General features: G+C 45.9%; 1 protein-coding gene across 15 annotated transcripts in view; it reads right to left on the reverse strand.

Annotated features, from left to right (window-relative positions):
- ptprma (protein tyrosine phosphatase receptor type Ma) overlaps positions 1-25191 on the reverse strand; it is a 204457-nt gene that overhangs the window by 160331 nt on the left and 18935 nt on the right. For all 15 annotated transcript variants that reach the window (XM_064331104.1, XM_064331096.1, XM_064331107.1 and 12 more), the window contains exon 2: positions 1291-1413. In XM_064331104.1, the coding sequence (XP_064187174.1) occupies positions 1291-1413 (123 nt within the window). The remainder of the gene's footprint in view (positions 1-1290; positions 1414-25191) is intronic.

The raw sequence follows: 25191 nt of genomic DNA on the forward strand, positions 1-25191 counted from the left end.
TTGGCTGTTTTAAATTGGATTTCAATACTCTTGTAATGGAGAATTCATTAATTAAAGATGACTGTGGATTATTTCGCAATACATGTCATTCACTGTACTCGTTTGGCACTGAGAATTTGAAATACATTGCATTAAATTGCAATGCGTTTTAAACACTGCATTGGCGCAGTTAACTAAAGCAGTGAATTAACTTTTGTTCAATCATTGGCTAAACCAATATAAAAGTGCACTTTAAAACACATTACATCCTATTACAGCATTAATATAAATGTGGGCAAAACATGGCAACAAGCAACACCAACAATGTAAAAGGATATTTAGTGCTCTTGAAACCAAATTACTAATTTTCTTGCTGACTGGGCTATCTAGCTAGTGGGCTAGCAGAACGGTCACAACGAGAACAAGTTTCCCAAAAAGGGATAAAATGACAAGTTAGAAGATTTTAATGTTGTGTTTTCTTCCACAGGTATACAATATTCATTCCGTTCCATAACTGAAATCTATTCAACAAATCTGTTTTAGAAGGTTATTTTCAACTCAAGACATTATCCTTCCAAGCTACTGACAAGCTCTGGAAAAAGTGTTGATTGCGGTGTCCTTGTAGATGAACGCAAACTTTATTTTCGGATTTGAAATGCTTCCTGCCCCCAGTAATCTAAATGTCAGCCATTTCTTGGATCAGCAATTTTCCTCTTGAAATATGGGTGGTTCTACCCAGTTGAGGGTGTACTTCAAATATTGAAGAGCTAGAAGCCTTCAAGAGGAGACTAAAACTCTAAAAAAGAAAAACCTGTGTACTAAACACGGGGACACTCTTTGATGCTCCTTAACCCATGTCCTTTCCTACCATTCCCTTAAAAGTGTACCTGCCATTCCCCACAGAAAGTAAGACCACTAGCACTGAGGAAGAGAATGTGACAGGCCCAGTGACTATCACTATCATGGCTACATTTCAGAGCTGTATTTAGCAAATACTAGACCATTAATTGAGGGCCAATGAATTAAACGGATTGCTAACAAAAGGGAATCAATGCCATGAGTTTACACTGACAGAGGGTTCCAGAATGCAGAGCAGTACACAATGTACACAACCCGCCGCTTTGGGGTGGCTGCGTTATCTCAAGCGGTCTGCATTCCAGCAGAAATTCCTCCTGGAGTTGTGTTCAATCAGAATGTAGACAAGAGTATAAGGCACAGTGTACAGCACGTGATTGGTCCATCCATCAATAGGCAAGGAGGGGAGAGCGAGGTGATTGGGAGCGGGGGGGGGGGGGGGGGATCATGACAAACCTGTTGGCATCCAAGGATCCGAGGGCGGTCTCTCTTTGGTGTTGACTTGCTCCCATTCTAGGTCGTCGTCTTTGCCTTGGCGGTACCCGCACGTCGTGTATGACTTCTCAAAGTTGCAGTCACCTGTGAGGAGAGACAAGAAAAGTTGAAGTGCTTGCTATGCGCTCATTATTCAGACACACAGAGTCGGCACACAGACAGCGCACTGAAACTACATTCACGTGAGAATGTGGAGGCTCCAGCACTTACGCAGTTTTCCCAAGTGAGATGTACAAGTGATGCAGACAAAGCAAAGGATTACCATAATAGACTGCGCACCGCATTTATCAGTACCTACGGAGGTACGATCATCCGGCATCACCACTGCCAGTACGAACAGGCTAAATTCCATCATCATAAAGCATTACATTTCGCCGTCGACCATAAATTAGATTCCCTCACAACAAGCTGTTGAGCTAATGTTTTCCCTCACAGTTTAGTGCACACTCACGGCAATCTTTCTTCAGGCCTTTAGTCTGCCAGCGACAGCGTGTGGGTAAGAGGCAAAGCTGCCATTAAAACAGCGCTGCTCTTTCAGAAACTAAACAAGAACCTAATCAGATCACAAGTTGGGCCTATCTGCCAATAAGAAACAACAAATCTGGCATCTTTTAACACTTCCCACAGACATCTGCAGTTCAAAATGAGCGCATCTGTGCTTTCTTTGTCATTTCTTATTAAAGATTTTATAGAATTTTGGAATTTTATTCTAGAGACTGTTTTCTTAAATTTAAACGAGTAAGTATTCAAATGCAGTAGAGCAGACGGATCTCTCTTCAGCCTGCAAACAACTCAAGGTCACTTCAGCTGTAAGACAAAAACACCGACTTCAGCACTGAAAAGTTAAATCCATAATGAGGAACTGAAAAGTGTGTTAGCGTAAAGGTGAATGTCGTCACATGCCTAGCCAATTAGTAATTTCACAAGCCACTTAATTTAAAATGTGGTGGGTATCTGGAACATTTCTTTGAAAAACGGTGGAAAACAACAAAGAAGGCTTGCTCCTACTTTGAGCACTTTGCGAGATGCTGCCTCTTTTTAGTCAGTACCATCAAACTTAACCACACTCACACAAAAAAGCATCTCTCAGATACAGGATATTATGTTTTAATGGTTCGGGGGTTGTTAGACCCAACAGCGCATATTTATTCATTTTCTCCCGCCATTCTGACAAATGAACCCACCTGTTCACGATGAGCTCAAAGCACAGAATTATGTGCAGGAGCAACCGTATCTGGCAGAAGGACAAACAGATTTACAACGCAAATGCAGATTGTGTTGGTAGCTCATCCTGAGGGGTAGGGCAGCACGCCAAAATACCGCCATTAGGTGTGTGCATTAGCAAGTTGCTATATTCTGTTCTCCACCCACCCCCTCTTAAAAAATATATTTACAGACACCGTGCCTAAGATTATATGTAATGACAGCAAAATACATGTAACTTTAACAGTTATATTAGCACAAAGAAAAAAAAATGTCTGACACAACCTACAAGCATTTAGGGACACTGCCATGTAAAAGGGCCTGAAATGTATGTTCATTTTGACAGCGGTGGGGTGCCATTGCCATACTCAAGTACTTCAAGGCTCAACACCATGTCCAACCGTTTCAGAAACTGTCAATCTGAGCTCCTGGCATATAGATGAGACTAATTAATATGCATTAGCTTTGATATTGCCATAGCTGGGATAAAATCTTTAGAAATCACCTTCAGCCCTGGCGCAATTTTACTTAGCAAAAAGCGCTGCACGGCTACATGGCTCATAAGTGACAGGCATCCCTCATAGCCAGGTGGTAAGCACAATGAAGGAAATTTGATTGCACACCAAACAAACCAGGAAATGAGTGACAGCATGAGCTCCTGGGCAATTCACTCTTTTCACTTGGGCTGAAATGCTCTCAGCTATGACCTGTCAAAATGAACAAGCCCTGAACAGCAGACATGTTCCGCTGCCCAACAGGATCGGTTGTACCACCTGACAGGTAAATGCATATGCACTTAATGCTCCAATCAGTACATGTTCTCTGACAGGAACACGTTTTTTGTAACTGCGAACAGAAACTTAGTTTGCGTTGGAAGTGCTTACTTTAAGAAGCTCAAGTAGCAAAAGCTTTTTTTTTTTTTTTTTTTTAAACACCAAGCGTTCTGCATTTTTTTTGCTCTGGAATACGCATTTTAATTAAGATGAGACCGATTACTCGATTATTCAAATATGTGACAATTAACTTAATTCACTCAGATTAAATGTGTGCTAATTAACCAATAAAATAAAATGTATTCTTCCTCATTACTATTCATGAAGGAGAGCTTAAGAACCCTGAAAAAGATAGCAGATAATTCATCAGCACAATTAATTTTTTAATCCTGGGAGAACAAATGAATGGAAAACTGCAAGGTTTCATTCTTTATACAGAACTGGAGCTTGCTAGGGATGGAAAATACCATTGGATTATTTGAATATTCCCTCTTAAAGGCTATGGACAATTAAAATATCAAATTGTTAAAAAATTGAAATCATCATTTTAAATCTTTCTTTTTCCCCCCACATAACAAGACAAAATATTAAAATGAGAAAGGTGAACTGAACAGCACTTGAACAACTGACAATTCCATCTTCACTTTCGGGAAGGTAAACAATGTAACCATGAAATTTTGTGAAATGTCACTCAGTCCCTTGCGATTCATTTAGCAGCAAGGGATAGCTGAGGCTAAATTAGCCTTACACTGTATGTGTCATAACAGCCATATGAACCTGTTGAGTTCTGATGCAATCAGAAAGGCTACCCTGTGACCCTGTACTCAACACCATTGTCATGAATCATCATGAAAATACAGGGTAGAGGTGCTTCAAATGATCACGCTGTAATAGTGTCTTGGTGTCCCGCATTGCAATGCTCCATAGATGAGCACTCATTTTAACCTTTGACCCTGATCTCTGCCCCACCCATCCACCCACCCACGCACACATGCACGCATGCATACACACACACAGACACACTTTCTGTGACCTTTCCTCAAACCATCATTCAGGGCTGTGTGTATATTTCAGGAAGCCAGGTGAGTGACTATTACTTCATTTTAATTTTGCGCCATGGATTTTTACACCGCTTCTTTTCGTGTCGAGCACCAACTGCCGATTCATTTTCAAAAGGTCTCGGTAATGCAAACTTGCCCGAGGTAAGCTTTAAAAATGAGAGAAAGTGCCACTTAGTACCGCGTGGTTCAGATGGGCGTCCTGCGGTCATGCGGTCATTTCCCTTTCTTCGGCGGCTCCTGCTCACCGCCCTCCCACCTCGCGCTGCCCGCCCGGCCCCGGCAAACAAGAGAAAGTGGCTTTTAGTACCGTTTGATATTCAAATCGATGGCAACTGGAAGGAGAGTGCCTCTCGGAGTTGCCGAGCGGGGAGAGAGACTGGCTGGCACAGCAGTGATATCTCTTTTATTCATTAGGAGGAGGCTTGCAGCCCTCATCGTGCGCTGATAAAATCGATTTGCTCTAACCCGCGTGTTGCCATTAAACCCGGGCTAAAAGCAACGCCAAAGATGCGAGGGGACTGGCTAACGGGGAGCTGCTAACAGCGCACGTATAAAATAAAGACGCGTTCAACCCCAAAAATTGCTGTTCTCCGCCATCAACTGGACACGCTTCTTTCTGCCTGATTGTAATAATTTCCACAGAATTTGAATCCACTGCATGTTTTATAAAGAACCAGACCCCGTCGGACGATCTGTGGAACTATCCAGAAATAAGCAGTCATTGCCCACCGTTACTGAGGACAAGATTACCGTATTGCATGATTACGATTCAACAAGAGGAAAGTAAACGCAGATTCAGTTTTTTTTATTCAACGCTTGAGGGGATTTTATGGTTTATATGAGCCAGCTGATAAAAAGAAGTAAGAAGGCCCCAAATATAAAATGGCCTCTTAATGTGGGATCGGAGGGAACTACCCTGAACATATCCCAGGAAGGACATCTGGAGATGTAATATATTTTTAGAATTTTGCTTAGCAATGTCAATGGTTTTTTTTTTTTTTTTAAATATTTTATTGACTGAGGAATCTAAATCCTAAAGGAGGACTGGTCCTGCTCAAATGGACTCAAATATGAGATGTTTTCATTACCTTGTGAGCACTGTTTGAGGGAGGAATTCTGTCTTTCTTGAATGCTGAGCCAACCTGAGACTAATTGCAGAGAACAGGGCATTTTTTCAGATGTTTGACTAAGACTAGGCCTTGCTTGTAGATATTTTGTTGAGTTTGGCATTTGTTTTGACAGGGTGCCACGCCGGTGGAGTCTGGAGAAACCTCAAATCTCATAGTAGAGGAAATATTCCTCAGCTAGAATTGCTGACAAAAGTCATATTTTAATAGCAGTAATGTGACATGAAATGTAAGTCCTGGAAATTAAACATACTCCAGAGACTCGTAACTTTCAGCGCCTCAATTATCAATTCACATTTAATTGAACAGTTTAATAGGAAGTTATAAATCTGATCTGGCTATCCAGAGATATCCAGACGCAACTTCCTACTGATCCACCACAAGACAATGTTACAACGCATGCAGGCTTAACATGGATTTTCAGTACCCGTGCCAGACGTACACTGCGTCTAAACAGCGCGGACAGCTGGTTCAATTGATGCCTACACGAAAGAACGAGAAGCGCTTTTTGCAGACATTTCGGTTTACTTGGAAGGGCTTGAGCGTGTCACTCTGGGACCTCGTCTCCCTCTGGCTCCCCAATCGATATGTGCCTTCCTGTCATCTTTCCTCTTTCAGGAGAAACAAACAAGGCAACGGCAAAGCTGGTACAAGATTTATGTTGTAAATATTTCAGCCGATTCCTACGTGGAAGCGCACAATGGTCTTTATACTCTGACACGCTGTGCATTTTTAAAAATCTATCCGTCTTTTTACAGCAATGAGCCACAGGCCTGGATCGATATCCCGCCCCCTGAAGTCAGACCCAATTTCTCCTAAAGATTTTTAAGTCAGACATTACTGCACCTGCTACAAGAGTAAACTATCAAAAGCCATTGTGCATTTTCTTTTTTTTTTTCTTTTTTTGCACTAGTGTAAACTAGGTGACTCTAATGTCCAGTGCTCAGAACATTACTCTCTGTCCCCTGAACTAAAATATCACCCATACTGAAATAAAAATCATTTATTTGTATTTATTTTTAGGAGAAAACATGATTACATTTTTTTTTTTTTATTTAGTTGAGAGAAACAATATAAAACAGAATTTTCTAAACCAGAAAATGCACTGGGAATAATGCACTGCAAAATTAGCACCAGGTATTCCTTTAACATGATTTCCAGAAGCCAAATTTCCTAGGTGGCTCTTGTTACAAGTTTACCAATACTGCCTAAAACATCCTTAAGGATTTCAGCCGCTGCCGATCTAGACAGATAAATTAAATCAGTGACAAGAGTCTGACAGGCTTGACCAACAGGATCTATTCCAACTAAAGTAGTCCTTCCACCTGTGTAGTGCTTTCGAGCAGCTGAAGAGCACAGCCACAGTATTTGGATCCAGTGAAGACACTGGACGGGATTTATATCCTCAGAAGTAACTAAGAAACACGATTAGAGCCTCCAAACACTGCGGTACCACTTTAGCTAATCACATTCACCACAGCTCTGTTTGTACTGATTTTTCCATTTACAGCGGCAAGTAAGCTACCTATCTTAAGTAACACTGTAATCACACTAAGTGAGCATTCGTGTACAATCACAGGCTCCATAAAACCTTGTTTCGGAAACAAAAAAATATTCTTGTACCAATTACCCTGAAGCTACAGAATTCGGTCTTCTGTCCTCAAAGCGATGAGAATTCTCATCACCAGACCAAACCATGACTGTGCACCTCTTCTTTCTCATGTGGATGTTCCATTATGATCACACGACATAACGGAAGCCATTTCTCTCATTTCTCTTACATTCTATACGCATCTGAAACACTACTGGGTACTGCTACATTGCATTAAAAAGACCTTATAAATAAAGCTGTATGTGGTCACCAAATGTAAAATGGCGGTCTGGACAATTTTGGTAATATCAATACATCAGTACATATTGTACCATAAGTACACGTGACGTTTTTGGCCTTGTATGCAAAGTAAACAACTGGATCCACTAGAAAAGTGTGATGTCAACCCCCCTTCAAATTCAGAACGTAATACTACAAATGTTATAAGATCAGAACGCACACAATGACATTTTTGGAATATCCCCAATATTCATTATTTATGGACAATTTCCTCCTGCCCGTAAGAGCAATGACAGGGATTTCTGCCTGCAGACAGTTGAGCAGAAAGCGTGCAGTCATGGGACCTCCTCTTATCCCCTCCCATTCAGCAATTACCAGCCTTCTAACACCCTCAGCCTTCGCAGGCTTTGGGAACCAGCAGCGTGCTTTCATTCAGCTCAATGGGCCTCGATGGCTGCGCTAGTTTTAATGAACATCTTGTCTTCTCCAGTCCCCGAAGACAGAAACAACAAAGCAATCTCAGGTAATTTAAAACCGATGTCTGCTATCTTCCCTCCAACGCTGCGTGCCTGAGCTTCAAAATCCTGCCGCTAAACCCGTTTGGGACCGATGGGCCATTTCAGCCGAGCCTTATTTCCCTTAGTTATCAGCCTCCGCTGCCTGGGCCCGATTCAGGCACGTCCGATTCCTACGCGCACCGTCTGTTTAGTGGCTTTGAACTTTAAGAAAGGATTTAAAGCAGTCATTCCCAATATCATTACCGATCAAAGAGTACTAACCCCCCCACCACCACCCTTCACACCCCCTGCCCCACCCCCACACAACCACTCCCCCACCCCCTTCCCACTGCACACACCCCCTTCACAGTGCAGCTCCCTTCTCACTCGGAATTCGTTCTTTACCATGCTCAGGAAAATGATGGATGTGCGCATTCTTTTTGGAGCCTGGACCAATATGCTATTGCCATATTACCCCTGAATATTGTGGAATAAGCCTGAGAAATATGGCCTTACGTGTCAATGGCTGGAAGCAGCGCTCCATGAATTGATGTGCAATCGCGCGTGATTAGTAATCATTAAATAACTAATTGACATGATTCAGGCGCTGCGGTGGGAAGCTCGCTAATGACCGTTCAACAGGTGGCTTCACGGGGCGGCCGTATCGACATTTTGCCGCAGGAGGACTGAATCAGGGGCTGGAAAACAGAGCCCTGATCATTACAGCCGTTTAACAATGCTGACGTGGCCCTCGGCCGAAACTGTGCTAATGTGCAGGTCTGTTTTCGTGATCGAAGCGAAGTAAAAAATATTCAACCTACTTTTCCCTCCTCGTTCGTTTGTGGGAAACGTGAATGTTAACCATACTGAATGTCAAGCATGCTGAACGTTAAGCATGCTGCACGCACCCTGAATCTGGACGTGACACACCTTCTAACGTGACTTTCCGTATGGTACAAATTTTGCACAAAACCTAGTTAACTGGTTATTATGAGTATGCTGAACATTGCAAGCATATGTTGTCATATTGGCTGACTGGAGTCATGTGATTGGAGACACTGAGTCACTGAATAACAGGCGGTTAACATTAATATTCCAATCACAGTGCCCACTGCTTCCACACTTGGGATTCTTGAGGTAATAAAAAATAAAAAATAAAACATTTTGGTCACCTGCAAACATGCTTTAATCTGCTGTGGCCTTGCCATGAGTAAACTTCCATTTCATTCTGGGCCCAGATATACCCCAAGGGTAAGGATTAAGTTTATCCCAAATTTATTAGAGAGGACAGAATCCCCAGAAGGCTCAAAAGACAAAACACAACCTAAACTTTATATTTTTAATGACCAATACTGTATAAGCAGAAAAACATGCAATTTCCCCAATATAACCCAGATGTATTCCATATGTTTATCTCTCAAGGGATCAATAATAGAAAAAGTGTGATACAATTTCTTAAATAAGGATTTCAGTTCAAAAAGGTCAATGTGCTGCTTCATCCGACTGTTGGCCTAGCTCTTACGAGACCTCTCTTATGAGAGAAACTAACATAATAAATGAGGAAAAATTTGCTGCAGACATCTTTTAAGGACTGTTCTGTAGAACAATGACAGACACACTCTACATATAGACATATAGCTATGTTATTCAGAAAAATTAAGAGAGTGATCTATAAAATTAAAGCGTTTATTGACAATATACCATTTCTCACTGCAGGAGAGGATTTTAAGAATTTTGAAGATCTCTTTTAGTAGGCCGCAGATGAAGTCTAAAGTGCTTTATGCTGCCCACATAGCCCAGCTATGCGCACTATTTTTACAATGCGCTTTAGGGAGGAGAATTTCAAATCAATAAAAGACCTGTGTTTCGCACTCCTTCTGGAAGTCCTGGAATGAGAAGCCCATCTGAATATCTACAAAGCGAATTTCTGCGAACCACTGAAGAGCGGCGGCAGTGTAGCATAGCGGGTAAACTGGCACCGGATAAACTGGTCCCGTAACCTAAAGGTCGCAGGTTCGATTCCTGGGTAGGACCCTGCCGTTGTACCCTTGAGCAAGGTACTTAACCTGCATTGCTTCAGTATGTTGTATATCCAACTGTATAAATGGTTGCTGTGTAAAAAGTTGTGTAAGTCGATCTGCTAAATGCCTGCAATGTAACGCAAGAATAACTCAAATCATCAGAACATTAACAGGATTGTTCAGCCATTCACGAGTCCATAATTTTCTATCAACACAGGTAAAATCCACAAGGTATTATGATGAGAAGAGTCTTCATAGGACCATTGACCCGGAGACCAGACGTAATTAATCATATTACACTCATATTGAGTCTCGTGTCCTCAAGAGAAGATTGTAATCACCTCATGAACTAGACAAGCACTCGCTCAATAGCACCCTATCATTACCCCCCCCCCCCCTTTCGACTAGACGCGCTTCGTCTGCTAATCGGGAACTCGACACGTGATATGGAAAGAGGGCGTGGTGCGAAAATCACGTAAGAGAACAAGGTGTGGAAGACGGCAGTGGTTATACATAGCGTGAGGTAGTTGTGAAGTAAGAGAGATGAGAGCTCAAAGGCAATCCCTGCTGCATCAATCACTCGCCCCAACAGGCTGCTGTCGCAGCTGGGAGAGGCACTGCAGCCCTTGTGCTGCAGTGCCAGAGCCCTGTGGCTAGGCTACAGCATAAAGTAACAGCACCTGATATAGACAACTTGGCGTCAATGTACTATGGACTTTTCCATTTAAAGGACTTGGAAACCCAGCAGGACTGTGGATATGGCCTCGTCTATGACGGTAACATTGCTACTGTAATCCTTAAAACCAGAATTGCCTTTTCTCACCTTCTCTGCTGCTTCAACTGAAAACTGCTGCGCTAGGACAAAAGCCTGCCTTATAATGAGTTAAGACCATGCTATTGTTTCAGCGCCCTCTGATTAGTGATCAGTGTCCTCAGATCAAAGGGATGCACTTAACGCTAAGCTGAAATCATTAGCAGGGTTTTAGAGAACTACCACGCCTTGAAACCCCAGGCATCGAGGCTAGAGAGGGAAATAACAGCCATTTCAGTGGTTTGGTGGGATTAGACAGCTGATCCGCATGTGGGATGGGGGTACCACCCACCCCGTGACTTCCCAGTCATTTGGGCCCACAGGCCCATCAATCCAGAGCCAAGAGCCAGGCAGAATCGCTGCCCTTAGCAACACCACAAGTCACAACAGTATAAGCAGAGCCAGACTCCGTCAGGCACATCTCCAACACTGCAGCTCCCTCCTCCTTGTACGTAACGGAGGAAGAGAAGAAAGGATCGGCTCTGGCTGACAGAAAGAGACCACGGCGTTCGTGAACCTTGTCCCCGTCTGCTCGCCGGCCTTTCCCGAATTAAAATGGCAAACGGTACGAACGCACGCTAGCGTGACGGCATTTGCAAAGCGCTTCGGAGGAAGGTGTTGAGGAGGACGTAATGCACTCCTGAACGCAGTCAGAGAGATGCGAGGGCTGGCGGTCCGTCTTCCTCCGTTCGGCGTGTTAAATGATGATAGATGAGCGCCGGGCGACTCCGGGATCCGCCGCGGCGTTCCCCCGATCGCTTTCGCAGGACTCGTAAAGGACTTCCAGTCAATAATTATGCTAAATCCGTCTCCATTTTTACAGCCTGACACCGCACAATTAAGATGAATCTGGAGCCTCGCGAGCCGCAGCAGTTCCGCCTGGAGCGCGGCGCGAGGGATCTGCGACGGCGACGGTCGGACGTGCGTCTTGACAGGCGCGGTTTAAGCGCAGGCGGTACGTGGGGACGGCGGGCGCTGACGGTTCGATGCGAAGGGAAAGTAAGAGAGTGCTGACGCACACGTTAGCAGTACAGGTGCCAAGCAGCGCCAGCATAACAGTTCCTATGCGGCTACGATGGGTTCCCTGTCACGGGTCCTTCGTTTTCGCGTTTCAGTTTTCGCATTTGGCGCGCTGCTTCGCAACCCCTACCCCCAAACCGGTTGAGGTTAGGCACTCACAGTGACCTGCGTGACCCCGAAGAAACGAGCACGCTTGACAGAAATAAGGGAGGTTACCCAAGCCCTGGTCTCCTGTTTAAACAGCCCATTACACATTAGCAGACCTCAGTGCGGTTATGCAGAAAGGGGGGGGGGCTGCATGTGCCCGAACATTTACAGCCTGTTGAGGTTTCCAGAGAAACAGAAAACATGTAGCCCACTCAACTTCGCACCAGCTGACAAACTCCTAAATACGCGTGCCGGTCTGTGTTTTTTACGGCACGGCGGAACGCTGGTTCCACCGCGGCCGCTACACGCGCTGGATTCCGTGCGAGGGGGAGGACGGCACAAACCTGTTTTGACGGTGGTAGTTATGTCAAAAAATGACAGCTGAGAGGCAGCCTGGAAAGCTATACATCCGTTTCAGAAAAAGGAGAAGAATAACCCTCGCTGGAGTCGACGCCCACTTAACAACTAGGGAGCTCGTGACTGTTTTTAGGGAGTCTTGTCAGCGGCTACAGCTGCGAATGCTTTCAAGAGTGCGACATTTGAGAGGGAAAATCTCTCTCCCTCTGCCGCTCGCCCGCTTACGGTTCGCGCTAGGCCCGCTTGGACCGGGCCTAGAGCCGAACCCGCGCGGAACTCCACGAGGATTGGAGATTAATAGATATTCCAGAGGCCTAGCTCGCACATCCTAGGTAAGGCTTGATAGACAGTTTTATGCTCCACTTCTCGCAGACACAATTAAATAAAAAGAGGGAAAGAGAGGTGGGGGGGGTTGGGGGGGGGAAGCACAATTCTACCAAAACCACAAAAGTATGAAGTGCAAGAATACCCTGCATCTGAATGGCTGCTCTGCTCAGTCAATGAATCTCCAGAGAAGAATTAAATTATTAGAGAAAATGAACAATAAATCTTGGCCCTCTCAATGGTTCATCTTCCCCGGACATCTTTTCCCATCAGAGGTCTAATAAAATGACTTCTTTTTCCCCATTACTCCCTTAAAAACGGAGGCGCATGTAACAGTTGAATGACCTTTTTTAAAGAGAAAAGCTCTGCAGGGCAGGAGAGCAATGCACTAAACTTCAGACCTCTCGCTCAGAAGCCCTTTACTTCAACTTGCACACAGTGCTCAAAGACATTCGGCAGATAATTTACTGTTGCCATCATCAATAAAACCGCACAATGGAATTCTGAAGTAGCCATTAACATCTCTCACATACTCGGAAGGGGAAAAAACAGATTTAATACAAGAAAGGCTTTTTCATTCTTACGATAAAATGCAGACCTTAAACACTGAAGAGGACGAACAAGTCACGGAAGGAATCTAAATGACATTCAGAGACTCTTCTTCCACATTGGAGACAAAACTGAGGATTCCCGGTAATGTGTACAGCTTTAATATTTACCTAATTACCATACTTCTTTTCTTAAAAAAAGACATTTGTGGTTCCCATGGCCTGGTCTGGCTCCAGTCACTCTTTTAAAGAAGGAAACTTCAAACACGGGAGTCGGTCTGACAGCCAGATGTCAACTCTGTTCTTGCCAAAGTGTCGGGCCTCTTCAGATTAGGTCATACAAAAGGTACATCCAGGCCAAAAACACAGCATATCAGGAAACATGGTCAAGAGCATACGTAAATTAAGATATATAAACAGGTAACAATTAATCAATCAATCCTTATGATGTCTTTTGTCAAGGGAAATTTCACATATGGACAGCAAAATATATATTTTTAATCCCACCATTAACATCATCACAAGAAATCCATAATATCAGCACGGTCCATAAACCTATTCTTCAGTGTTGAATTTGGTAGATGGTTCAATAATGCACAATATGAATACACAATGCTCTGTTAATTCAATTACTCAAAATCAAAAGCAGGAGAACTTAATCTCCCCTCACAATAAAACTGCCACATTTTGCTTAAAAGAAAGTGTAGAAGCAAATCCTCTCTAGCCCGCTAGAATCCAACCCTTGGGATACATTAATTAATGAGGACATCTTCCTTTTTGAATCTCCTCTTGTCACTTTGTTTTATTTTCACTTAATTTTCTCGGGAAGCGTGCAAACTGTGTCACTGGGCTGAAAATGAAAGTTGGCATCAGGAGGTGGCCACCTCCTTTTAATATATATTTTTAGACCCTTTTTATAAGCACATACTAACAAGATTCTGAACATTGGAATCCGCACCATTCAAAACGTTAATCTAGCTTTCCTGACAATAATAAAGCATCTTCTCGCACCAGAACCTCGATCACTCAAAACAGAATTTAGAGAGCCGTGTGCACGCGTTCACAGAAACTAAAGAAAGAAAACTTTCCAGTGTCTCCCCCCCCCCTCGCAAATTACAAGCTGGGCTGTTTACCGACGTATGTGTGCTTGGACTCAAAGTTTTCAAATGAAAAACAAGAGTGGCTGTGACCTCCCTATTCAAACACAACAATGGGCTGGCAGCACACCGCACGCGGTACCGCTCCAGATGCAGCCTGCCGCACCCCGGAGGTCCGGCGGCCCTTCATTGTTCTGCGCGGCCGACGGGCGCATCACCACGTACCGCCAACGCGCCCTGTTTCCTCTGTCCCCCCCCCGTTCCCCTCCGCTCCGACGGAGAAGAACATGATGGATGTTTATTTTTGTCCAAATTGATTCGCTACAAGGCGGCGGCTCAATATCGGGAGGCTTGAAAGATGATTTATTCCTGGCCCGTTTCCATTCGATTAGCCGCGGGCAGTTGGGCCGCCGGGACGCGCCACTACCAATGAAAGGAGGGATTTCTGTGTGATGATGGGGGACGGGGGATGGCACTTCCCTGACCCCACTCCGTCTCCGAAATAAACAGCCGGCTCCTGACCGCGGGGAGGCCGGCCCTCCCGCGCTCAGACCCGTACCGCGGCCAGCGAGGTGCCGGATTGTGCCGAGCCTCAGAACACGGCCGGGCTGAGGCGCTTTCATTTCTGCCGAAGCTCTCGAGTCTCGCCGATTTTAGAGTCACGATCCCGAGAAAAAGACTACGTTAATCCGCCGAACGCGTTTGATCTTTTCAGTGCCACATTAAATTCACACATTAAGATCCAGAGCACAGTCATTTTGGGGCAAATCATGAAATCTGTAAGGCTCGCTGTCGATGGCTGACTCAAAGTGGGAAAAACCCCTCATTATGAAAATGCAATAAATCCTCGGAAATCCAAACGCTAGTTAACCTGTTCAGCATATTTTCCCACCTTGTGTCAAGTCATGCTATCAAAATGCTTGCTCACAAAGGACTCTCCTCACAACATTTACACTCTTATTACAGTGCTATATTCTATTGCAGTGACTATTAAAAATTGCTGGAGGCAAAATGAATAATAAATGTATTATTAATAATAATAATAATAATAATAATAATAATAAACCCATTGAAGAGTAGGCATTTTGGAATGTTTTTTTTGTTCAAAATTATAAGTGCAGCATTCTAGAACATTGCTTTCAATTACCAGTACCGATTTTTACCTCAGCATTATGACATTCAGTTAAGAACATTCTACTCATATTTGTGATCTTACACCTTAAAGGGTTAATAGTGGTTGTGTGTCGTGAAGGCGGGATGAGTTAGAGGACCCAAACTGCCCCATATGGTGGGGCTGCAGCGAAGCCCTGCGAGTTGCTTGGTTAGATGCGGCTGTGGATATTTAATCCCTCAGGTTCTCTCACAATGCGTTACGTGGCCTTCCCCCCTCAACGAACCCCCGACCCCCTCGCCTTACATGCGCTGGCCTTTGTTCCACAGCTGACCCACATAAGCCCACCGCCAAAATCTCAGGCAGGAACTCAAGCTGGCTTTAACGCCCCGCGTCTTCAGGGGGGTCGCCCCAAGGAGTCTTAAACGGTCCTGACGACCTCAGCAGATGCCGAGGTTTCTCGGAACCAGACAATGGGAGCGGTCGACGGCGGTCGAGCTTAACGGGGGCTGGCCTGGCTCAGGCGCCGCGCTTCAGTTTCAGTAGCGCCGCTCCCCGGACGGCTTTGCAGATCTGCAGGTTATCGCCCGGCTGCAGAATTATTCACCAGTGCTATCAGGTTAAACTAATGCCCTGACCCCAGCTCAGACCTTCTTACTGAGAAGCAGGTCTTTTATGAGCGGGGGCTGACTGGCTGTCCACTAAAATGACTCACTTACATTTTAAAAACACTAAAACTGTGAGGTTTTTGTAAATTGCAGCTGAACATACCTTTGCTTATATATTGGGTGACTTATGCTTTTGAATACATGTATAGTAACACAATACACTGTATTGGTGCTTTAAGAGCAGTGTTTGCAAATAAAAGTAAATAGCAGGTAATGCTGGTCTATATTATTGCTTTTAGTAAGTGTGGTTCTGGTGACACATAACAATTAATACTATGTTGGCTCTTTCATTCGGAGACAAAACAAACTGCAACATAAAGGAGCCCAATGCAGATTTAAGACATACTGGGCCATATTAAGCCTTGTCCTAGACTAAATTTGGGTTTGAATGGGCTTCCAATCCCAATTTAGCTAGGCACCAAGCTTAATCTTTGTCTGTGAAACCAGCCCATAGTCTATTATAGTACTTAATCCAAACTCTCACCATATGTAGAAACTTCTTTTCCATTCCTACAGGATACGACTCAATTCCAATGTTATGGTTAAATAATGTCAATGTCTAAGAAATGCAATGCTTGCTTATGTGATTTACTACAATTCAAGGAAAAACACCAAAGCATTTGAGAGCGGGCCCTCAAAAAAGTCTGTCCATTTAAAAGCAATGACAACAGTGGCCAGAGACCTAGCATTGTGAGCACTAGCGAGACACGCAGACTCGCACTCCTCTTCAAAGTGACAGCACTCATCGTGCCCGTGCGACTCGTTTGCATATCGCCACGCGTGCGGTTCCGTCGCCACGCGACGCCCCGGGACGCCGCGCGCGCAGAAAGAGGGCGGACTTCCTGTCCCTGAGAGCGCCAGCGCCTCGTCGCTTTCAGAAAGCGGTGCGCGGGACCCGCGCGCTTGCCATCATCGCAGACCCGCGCGGAACCTCAGAAACGGGCTCGGAGTCTACGTTCGGAGGCGATAAGCGCTTTCGTGTCTGCAGATGTGACTCCGCGTAATCCCTCGCACGCCGAGCCGGCGCGCCGCGGGAAAGGAGAGCCGGGGTCACTGCGGCTCCGCGTATCCTGTGATATCAAAAAAGCGTTCCCCGTTTCAGTTCTCGCGCGGCCACATATTTTTGTGACAGGGTCAACACTTAAGCACCGAGTTCAGACGTAATCCAGACACAATATGCCATGTATACCGCACGCCTCATTTACATTCCATTCCAACCCCAACATGGCAGCTCAAACACAACTTCAAAACAAAGAGTGCTTCTTTTTTTTCCCCGAGAATACATTATTTTGAATTATTAATGGCAATTACAGTACGATAGCTCTCGACCCATTTTCCCTGCACACAACCGTTCTGACAGACCCCGTTCTTTTATTAAATTGCTACGTGTAGCTGTCTGTTCCGCGTTCTTCATTTCTACAGATTTCTTCTCAGTCCTTTCTTTTTTTTTTACTCAATCATAGTAAAATCCCGAAGTCACATCTTGCCTACTGGTCCTAGGGATTATGCATAAGGATTTATGAAGTAAAGCAGCTTTCGGTAAAATATACTTGCCGTTTCAGAGCTGTCTTGTAAATTGTCAAATTTATCAAGTTTAATGTCACTCAAACATCCTGACAACTAGACATTCTGTTTATTTTATACAAAAAAAAAAAAAAAAACACTGATCCGGGGAGTGGCGCATTGTGAGGAAATGACACCGGCACTTCTTCAGGATGACTGCGATTCGAGGTAATCCTTTTTAGGCAAACCTTCTCTGGATCGCATACTGTATATTGTACGCAGATTGGTTTAATATGCTCAGTGGCGTTTTCATCGTACAACAATAAACAGATTAGACCTCACTGGTCCATTAGTGCGACCAAAAGGGATTACTGTACGGGCGCTCGCTGAAGATTATTTTCAATATTAATTGTATTCCTCCGGTGACATATTGCTCAACTTGTTATATCGGTCAATTATAGACAGAGCCGCGCGCAGATATCGTAGGGCCGGCGGACGAGTGCTCGGTGAGTAGCTGGTGAATTTCCTCGTTTAACAGACCAGCGCAGGTCAGAGAGACGGTCAGGGTCGCGGATCGCGTTACGGAGGGGGGCGTTGAGGTCAGCGCTCGTTAACGGACCGTTCCGCGGTGATATCCCCTCTGTGCCAATCGAGCGCGCCCTGCGCACACAACGCGCTCGTAATTACACAACAACGCTGAGCACGTGATACTCGATCCTTCGGAATGGTATCGAAATTTCTAAACGAAACGTCTGCTCCTCTATTTCGCGTGAATTGCATTTCGTCGGTGACTGAGGTAAAGTTTAATGTCCTTTTACGCGATTGACATTTGAACCACAAGGAAACGCGCGGGGCGCTCAGGAGCGACTGCTAAATCCCAGGACACTCATTTGAGAAGCCACCGGGAATTCTGCAAGGAGCCTCATTAATGTTCCAGTAGAGCGTGGATCTTTAGAGCAGATCAGACGAATTGCTCATAGACTAGGTTTTTGGATCCAACTGGGGCCATACTGAAAATGGGCACTTCAATTTTGATTAAAGTGCATTCAATGGGCTCCTAACTAATTGCGTGATTTCCCATCCTCTGTGATTCGATTTGGAGCTTTGCAACTGACATGGCTTTAATTATTTACTTGAAGGCAGTCAATCAGTCTGCCTTGGAATAACAACCTGATGTTGCATTGACAACGGGGCTAATGTTTTCCGCTGTTTTTAGAGGCGATGCGTACTGTGACCGTTGCCGTGGGGACCTTTTAACGTCTGCCATGTCATATCTGTGCGCAGTGCTTCCCCTTTAGGTTCCATTGTCTCCATAGCCCCCCACACCCTGTAATTCCCTAACCATTACATGCAATAGCAAGTGGCCATGCACCAGAGGACCACCAGGGTTCCCCGCACTTCGTAAGATCCCACTTGCTTTTAGGATCACAGCGAGACACCCCCACCTCTCCACACATCCCCAAACACGCACACACACACACACACACTCTACCCTTATGGCCATAAAATTCTTCAGCTGTCCTGCATTCCTCACTGCGGTGCAGTTCCCCTCCCCCCTCTTCAAACGCTCAATTTGGCACATAAATTCTCAGGCCCAGCCATGACAAGGAGCCCCACTGACCGTGTCACTGCAGGGAGGACTGCGGACGTGTGCTGTGGGAAACCATCCCTCCATCCAGATCAGGGCTATTAGCCCTCCCCCCCCCTCCCCTAACCCTCCCCAGACTCACATTTCCTTCACTGACAAAGATAAACAATCTAACCTGTTTGCTTAAGGCCGTGGTGTCAGATGAGCCTCTTTAGAGGAGCAGACTTTACTCTGTTTCGGCCCCACCGATTCCCTGCGGACCCGACTGGTTTGATTCTTGACCCACAGACGCAAAGCATTCCTGAGCCCCCATGAAGACTGGTTGTCATTATCCCATGTACGTTATTTGTTCAATTCATTAATAATGAGATGGAATCAAATTGGGCAAATGGTGCAGCCTATAGAGGACTGAGCACATCGTCTCTTGTTTTTTTGGAACTGTCTATGGCTGGGGCGGCCGACCCTGGTCCTGGGCCACTGTGGGGTCTGCTGGTTTTTGTTTGCACCTTCAGTACAACGACCACTTGGACGAAAGAGTCTGAGGAGAGTTAACAGAGCAGTCGACTGCTTTCTTTGATCAATGAAGTGCAAAAAACGAGCAGACCCCGCAGGCCTCCAGGACCAGGGTAGGCCACTCCTGGTGTACGGTTTAGCCGGTGTTCTGGCTATCCTCCGAGCAACCGGAAATCGAGGCACCAACAGGACTGCCCCGAAACCCAACTGAAAAAACAAGATGGATATCGGAGCTGACTTGATAAGACAGGGAAGGAAGTCGCCCATTACGGCGATGGGAGGATGAATAAAAGGAGCAAATAACAGAATAAGAGAATGGAATAGAAAATGCAAAGCAGACCGAGGATATTCTGGATCTTGTGCAGAAGCCAAGAGCTCTCAGAATGTCAACGGATGAAAAGACCCTTTGTTGAATTCCTCTTGGTTTTCCATTCATGGGAGATGCACAAATGCTGTACATGGCATTTTCACTAGAAGAAATCTAAAGATGAGATCTAATAAAAAGCTGAACAAAATAGGCAAACAATGGCAACTGTCTTGTGAATCTTCTGTGAGCCTTCGATACATCTGTCGTTGCTGCACGGCAGAGCAATGCAGCGGCATGTTGTTGCCGAATCAAAAGCAATTTATTTTCACTTTTTGACTGGATTGTGCAGGACCTGCTCATTTGCATCCATTTCTTCACTTCTATATTTTTTTAAAAATCACTGTGACTTAACTGTTTGCTATTGACAAATGCGACCCTTAGCGCCCCTGGGAAGAGGGCCCGCTTCCTCCCAGACACAGCTGGTCGGATGCTGATAAAGAGTTTGCAGAAAATTCAGAGGCGCTACAAAATCCCACCCAGCCCTCGCCAGTCCTCCCGAAAATTTCATCCCGAACCCCACAGCCCCCCGTGTGTCCGTCTGACTGCAATTAGCAAACTCGCTCCCTCGGATTTCGCGGACAGCTGTATCTCGGTTTCGCAGCTCCGAATACACCAAGGAATCCGTCCAGCAAAAAAAAAAAAAAACAAATAAATCTGGCAACCCGAGAGCCAAGATGGCCGCCGGGGTTCTCCTCTAATGGTCGAACGCCCAGGTGCTTCCCTGTTACACATGACGCCGTTTCCTTGAGCTGCGATCCCAGACCACGGTGGCCTAGATGTCTGGTGGCCATGAGGTCATTTCTGGTCATTATTCCTGAGGGGTACGTGGGGAGGAAACCCCCCCCCTCTCCATCCCTATCCCTGCTCCACTCCCTGCATCCTGCTGATATCGGACATGAGTGACTGGAAATCAGCAGAGGAAAGGGAAGAACCTGGTGCAGCAGGCAGAAAATACCTCTCCTGACAACAGGAGTTTAGACAGTTCAACCATGAATTAAGCAAGGGATGGACAAAAATCTATCGAATACAGAAAACCTATTCAAGCTGAGGTTACGTGCTAACAGCCGCTGTCTATAAGAAACATGCTTTTCTGAACAAAGAAATATAGATCATATAAACAGACAGCAAGACACAGTAGAACAAAGCATAGGTCTATAAGGAGTTAAGGGGGTTATTTTAATAATAGGTGAAGATGAAAATAAAAGAATCCTTTAGAAAAGGATGCCGCAAGATATCAGAAAGGGAAATGAATTTGCAGTCGTTTTAAGAGTCAATCTGGCCCTGGCAGAAATCACTGAATCAGGATTAAACTTCCCCTAAATCCAGATCATCTTTGAGTTAAAACATAATTTTGAGTGAAGATTTGGGCTTTCCTTTGACCATCTGTGGTACCAGCCCATGTGAAGCAGTGGAGATCAGACCCTAAAAGCCATTTATTTACAACTCCAATAAATCCCGGCATTTACTTTAATCCTCATTACAGTTTTTACAAGACAATCCTCCAATCACAGTTCCTTTCTGCAGGAAACAAATAGGAGCCTACAGTCCCTACAGAATCTAGGCTCTCCATCACCCACACACACACACAGAGACAGAGAGAGAGACAGAGACAGAGACACACACACACACACACACACAGACACACACAGAAACACAGAGGCATTAACCACCGTCCCAGCATGCCAGCCTAGCTTGTAAACACAGGCGCAAATATTTTTCCACACAGTCTGTTGATGATCTGCATACGCCACTAAATCATATGCAGTGCAAAGATGAGCATTAGCTTAGCATTCATTATTTCAAAAAGCTTTTCAATGACCTTTTGAGCCCGCTCAATTACCGCTGCCGTTGTATTCAAATCCGCAAGAAGAAAAAAAAAAAAGATTATAATTCCATTACTTCGGGCGGACTGAGCGATATAATGAAGGCTTCCTCTAATTAATCGCCTGCACGTACCGGTGATTCAAGAGTGTCAACTCTGACAGCTGATTGACGGTGACACTACAGTAGCATGTGACATGTGCGCCCGGAATGGGGCCCTGTGGGACTGCTCCGCGGATCCTCGTAATGGCAGCAGATGTAATGGATTCGAACTGACAGCAACCGGGGGGACGGGAGCGATGTACCGTCACATGCTTTTACAGTCACTTCCGCGCCAGACAACCGCGAGCCTTCCCTGCGGACTCGCCGGGCGTTTAACCGGCGCTCCGGCGAAGGCTTTCGCTAGCAGCGGGGCGGCAGCGGAGGAAGAGACGCAGACGAAAAAAGAGGGGGAAGAAGAAAAAAAAAAAAGAAAAAAAACTCACACACACACACACACACACACTGTATCAAATTAACACGCCACGAGACGGCGACTTCCCGACTGGCCTTGAGCTGCGATCTACGGGGACCATCTCTGTCCGCCCGCTATTTAGAACTCCTTCCCTGTGAAAGATTCTGATTGACAGCGCGGCAGCCTCTATGTGCGGCGCCTGCCGCAGCAGTCTCCCGCTGGAGGCGCGTTCAGAGCGCGGGCAGTGCGTATCTCAGGCCTCATTTCTGGGCCCAATAAGATGCCAGGCCCGGTACAAGAGTGTGGATCTACAGAAGATGGCTAACAACTCTGCTAGGCTCTGTACAAGAGTGTGGATCTACATGAAATGGCTAACAACTCTGCCAGGCTCTGTGTGTACAAGTGTGTGGATCTACAGGAAATCGTTAAATGGCAACTTGCTGCCATTTTATTGCATCATGTTTCCGCAGTCAAAAATCAACCGGAGAAGCTGTGGGCGAGCGAGAGTCATCTAAATCTATTTTATGCCCCGTTTTTTTTTATAGCCGTCTGTGAAAAGAACTTGTAGCGCCCTGCCCACATGCCATGTCTCATTTTAACAAGACGCCCCAGATGGGCACCCCTGTTGCCACGCGCGGCAGAGACAGCCGTGCGCATGCTCACGTTCCAAAGCCACGTGAACGTGAACTGTGAAACCCCGCCCCTTCCCTAAGCTCCACCCTCCCCTCGCACTGATGCTCTTTGCCTCGATTTCTATAAATGGGAAAGAAATCTTCCGTGATCAACAGGCTTGTGTGTTCCACCAGTCAGGTTTACCGGTTCGCCAGAGCAGTTCCGCACCTGCGTCTCCTAGGAAAGACTCCGCGAGCATTATGGCGGTGGCCGTTATGTCCACCAACCTGGTCGCTCCAGGGACGTTCCAACCCGCCTGCTCGGATCTCGCAAACGGGACAACCAACCGAGCAGAGGAGAAGCGGAGGCAGGAAAGAGAGATATTTTCAGGGCGGTTATTCCTGTGGGCATCAAAGCTCTCATCGCTGCTCGTTGAGAACTTTTCGCCCATAAAGTCTCCTTCACATCATATACATGCAAATGATCTTACAGCTTTGCTTCCACTGAAAAAAAAAAAACAACATAAAACGGTCTCAGATATTCCTAGAGAACACATCAATGAATCCTTAAATCCAATCGAGTGAAGACATGACGCAGTCTCCATAGTTATATTCCCTCTTACCCACCCACCCACCCTTCCCTGCCTCTCCAGCTCTCTGATCAATCTTCTTTCAAGGGAACGAGATGCAGAAAGTTCACTTTGTTGATTCTTTCTTCAGTAAGAGTGGGGGGGGGGGGGGTGGTCGAGGAGGGAACGCGATCACCATAAATAAACACTAATTGGTAGCTAATTTTCTTAGTTCTTGCCTGGCTGATTTATTGCCTTCGGGCCAGTATGAATAATTTATACTAGTGGCGTGTAGCTCCGTGTGCAAAGCTATGAGGCGCTGCGTTCATTATGCTATCATGCCGAGTAATTTCTGGGCACATGGCTGGTATGAGAATAATATGCAAATAGTGTAGGCCCCCCCCCCACACATATCCTCATTCTTCAGGCATAAGTTTGGCAGGCTGTATCCTGCTGGAGCTGCCAGGGACCAGGGCGGCGGGGGTTGGGGGGGGGTGATGGTCACATGACAGCCTCACTGTTAACAGCCTCACTCTGAGGGACAGAGAGGAGAGGGGAGGCTTTCTCTGAAGGCCGGCTGACATTTCGCTGATACTTGTGCGGGGGAGATTAAAGAGCGGGGAGGGCTGCTCGCCGGCTGCTCGGCGGGCCGGCGTTAGACCCGCCGCTCCCTCCGCGGGTCCCCGCGTGGGCCGGCTGCCGCAGAAAACCCCCGGCTGGCCACCAGCAGATAAGCCGGACGGACACCGGCCTGCCATTCAAATAACAAACGATGGTTTATTCATTCGCATTCGCTCGCGTCTCATATTGGGATGCAGTGCAATGCCGCCACAGTAATAAAAAGATTAATATTACAAATCCCACTAATGTCTTATGTGAGGAGTCAGCGTATTCACGTGGTTCAGCCCCGGTGTCTGAAGTCAAATATTTGACAAGGAACTGCTTTTACTGCATACAGCAGTTCTTGTTCTTTTCAGATAAAAGTTCACCAACCAGAAGCAAACCCTATTATTTGTCTGCATAACATTTTTTAGGCAAAGCAGATGACTGTCAACTCCCTGCTGGGAAACTGAACAAGCCTTCTCAGCACATCCAAGCAGAAGTTGTCTACAAAAAAGAGAAGAACTTTGCTTGTTTGTTATGTTTCAGGTTCGCAGAGGACAAAATACTGATAGAAAAAATAAAAGTCGTGACCTTGATGGCGTGATTTTACGGTGCCACGTTCGGACATGCGTTCAGCGGCGACTGGAACACACAGAGACGTGCGCAGTCAAACCCTGCCGTGCCTGTGTTTATAAAAAATTCAGCATACCAAGTTCGCAAAACAGAAGTTAAGACTTGACGGTTAATATTTCATTGCATTTTGATTCTTGTTCCCATGCTTATGTATGTCAAGTCTTTTCATTCTCTGCTTGTTGGATCGGGAAATGCCGTTCTGGTGGCTCGGGGGTGTGCGGTGAGGTGCAGTTTTTTTGGGGGGGGTATTACCATGTGGGAGCGTAGGCCTGGCCTGACCCCCCCCCACCACCTCCTGTCAGCGGGCTCCGGCCTGTCATCGGCGAGGGCAAGCGCGCGGGGAAAGTGACGCGGCGGCCAGGAGGCGGGGAGATAGAAATGTCAGGGGCGCGTGGAGGCTGGTAAATGGCAGCGCGAGGCGGGCGGAGGCATCTGCCTGCCCGTGTGCTCCGTGTCTCCCCCGATCTGTCACCACGCTGGGGAAACGGCACTTCTGCAGGGACTGCAGAGTCCTCAGGCACCGGCATGCATCACACGCACACACACGCACGGGCACACACACACACGCATCTCACACGCACACACGCATGGGCGCACACACACA

Source organism: Anguilla rostrata, chromosome 4, assembly GCF_018555375.3.
Source record: "Anguilla rostrata isolate EN2019 chromosome 4, ASM1855537v3, whole genome shotgun sequence".
Classification (NCBI taxonomy): Eukaryota; Metazoa; Chordata; class Actinopteri; order Anguilliformes; family Anguillidae; genus Anguilla; species Anguilla rostrata.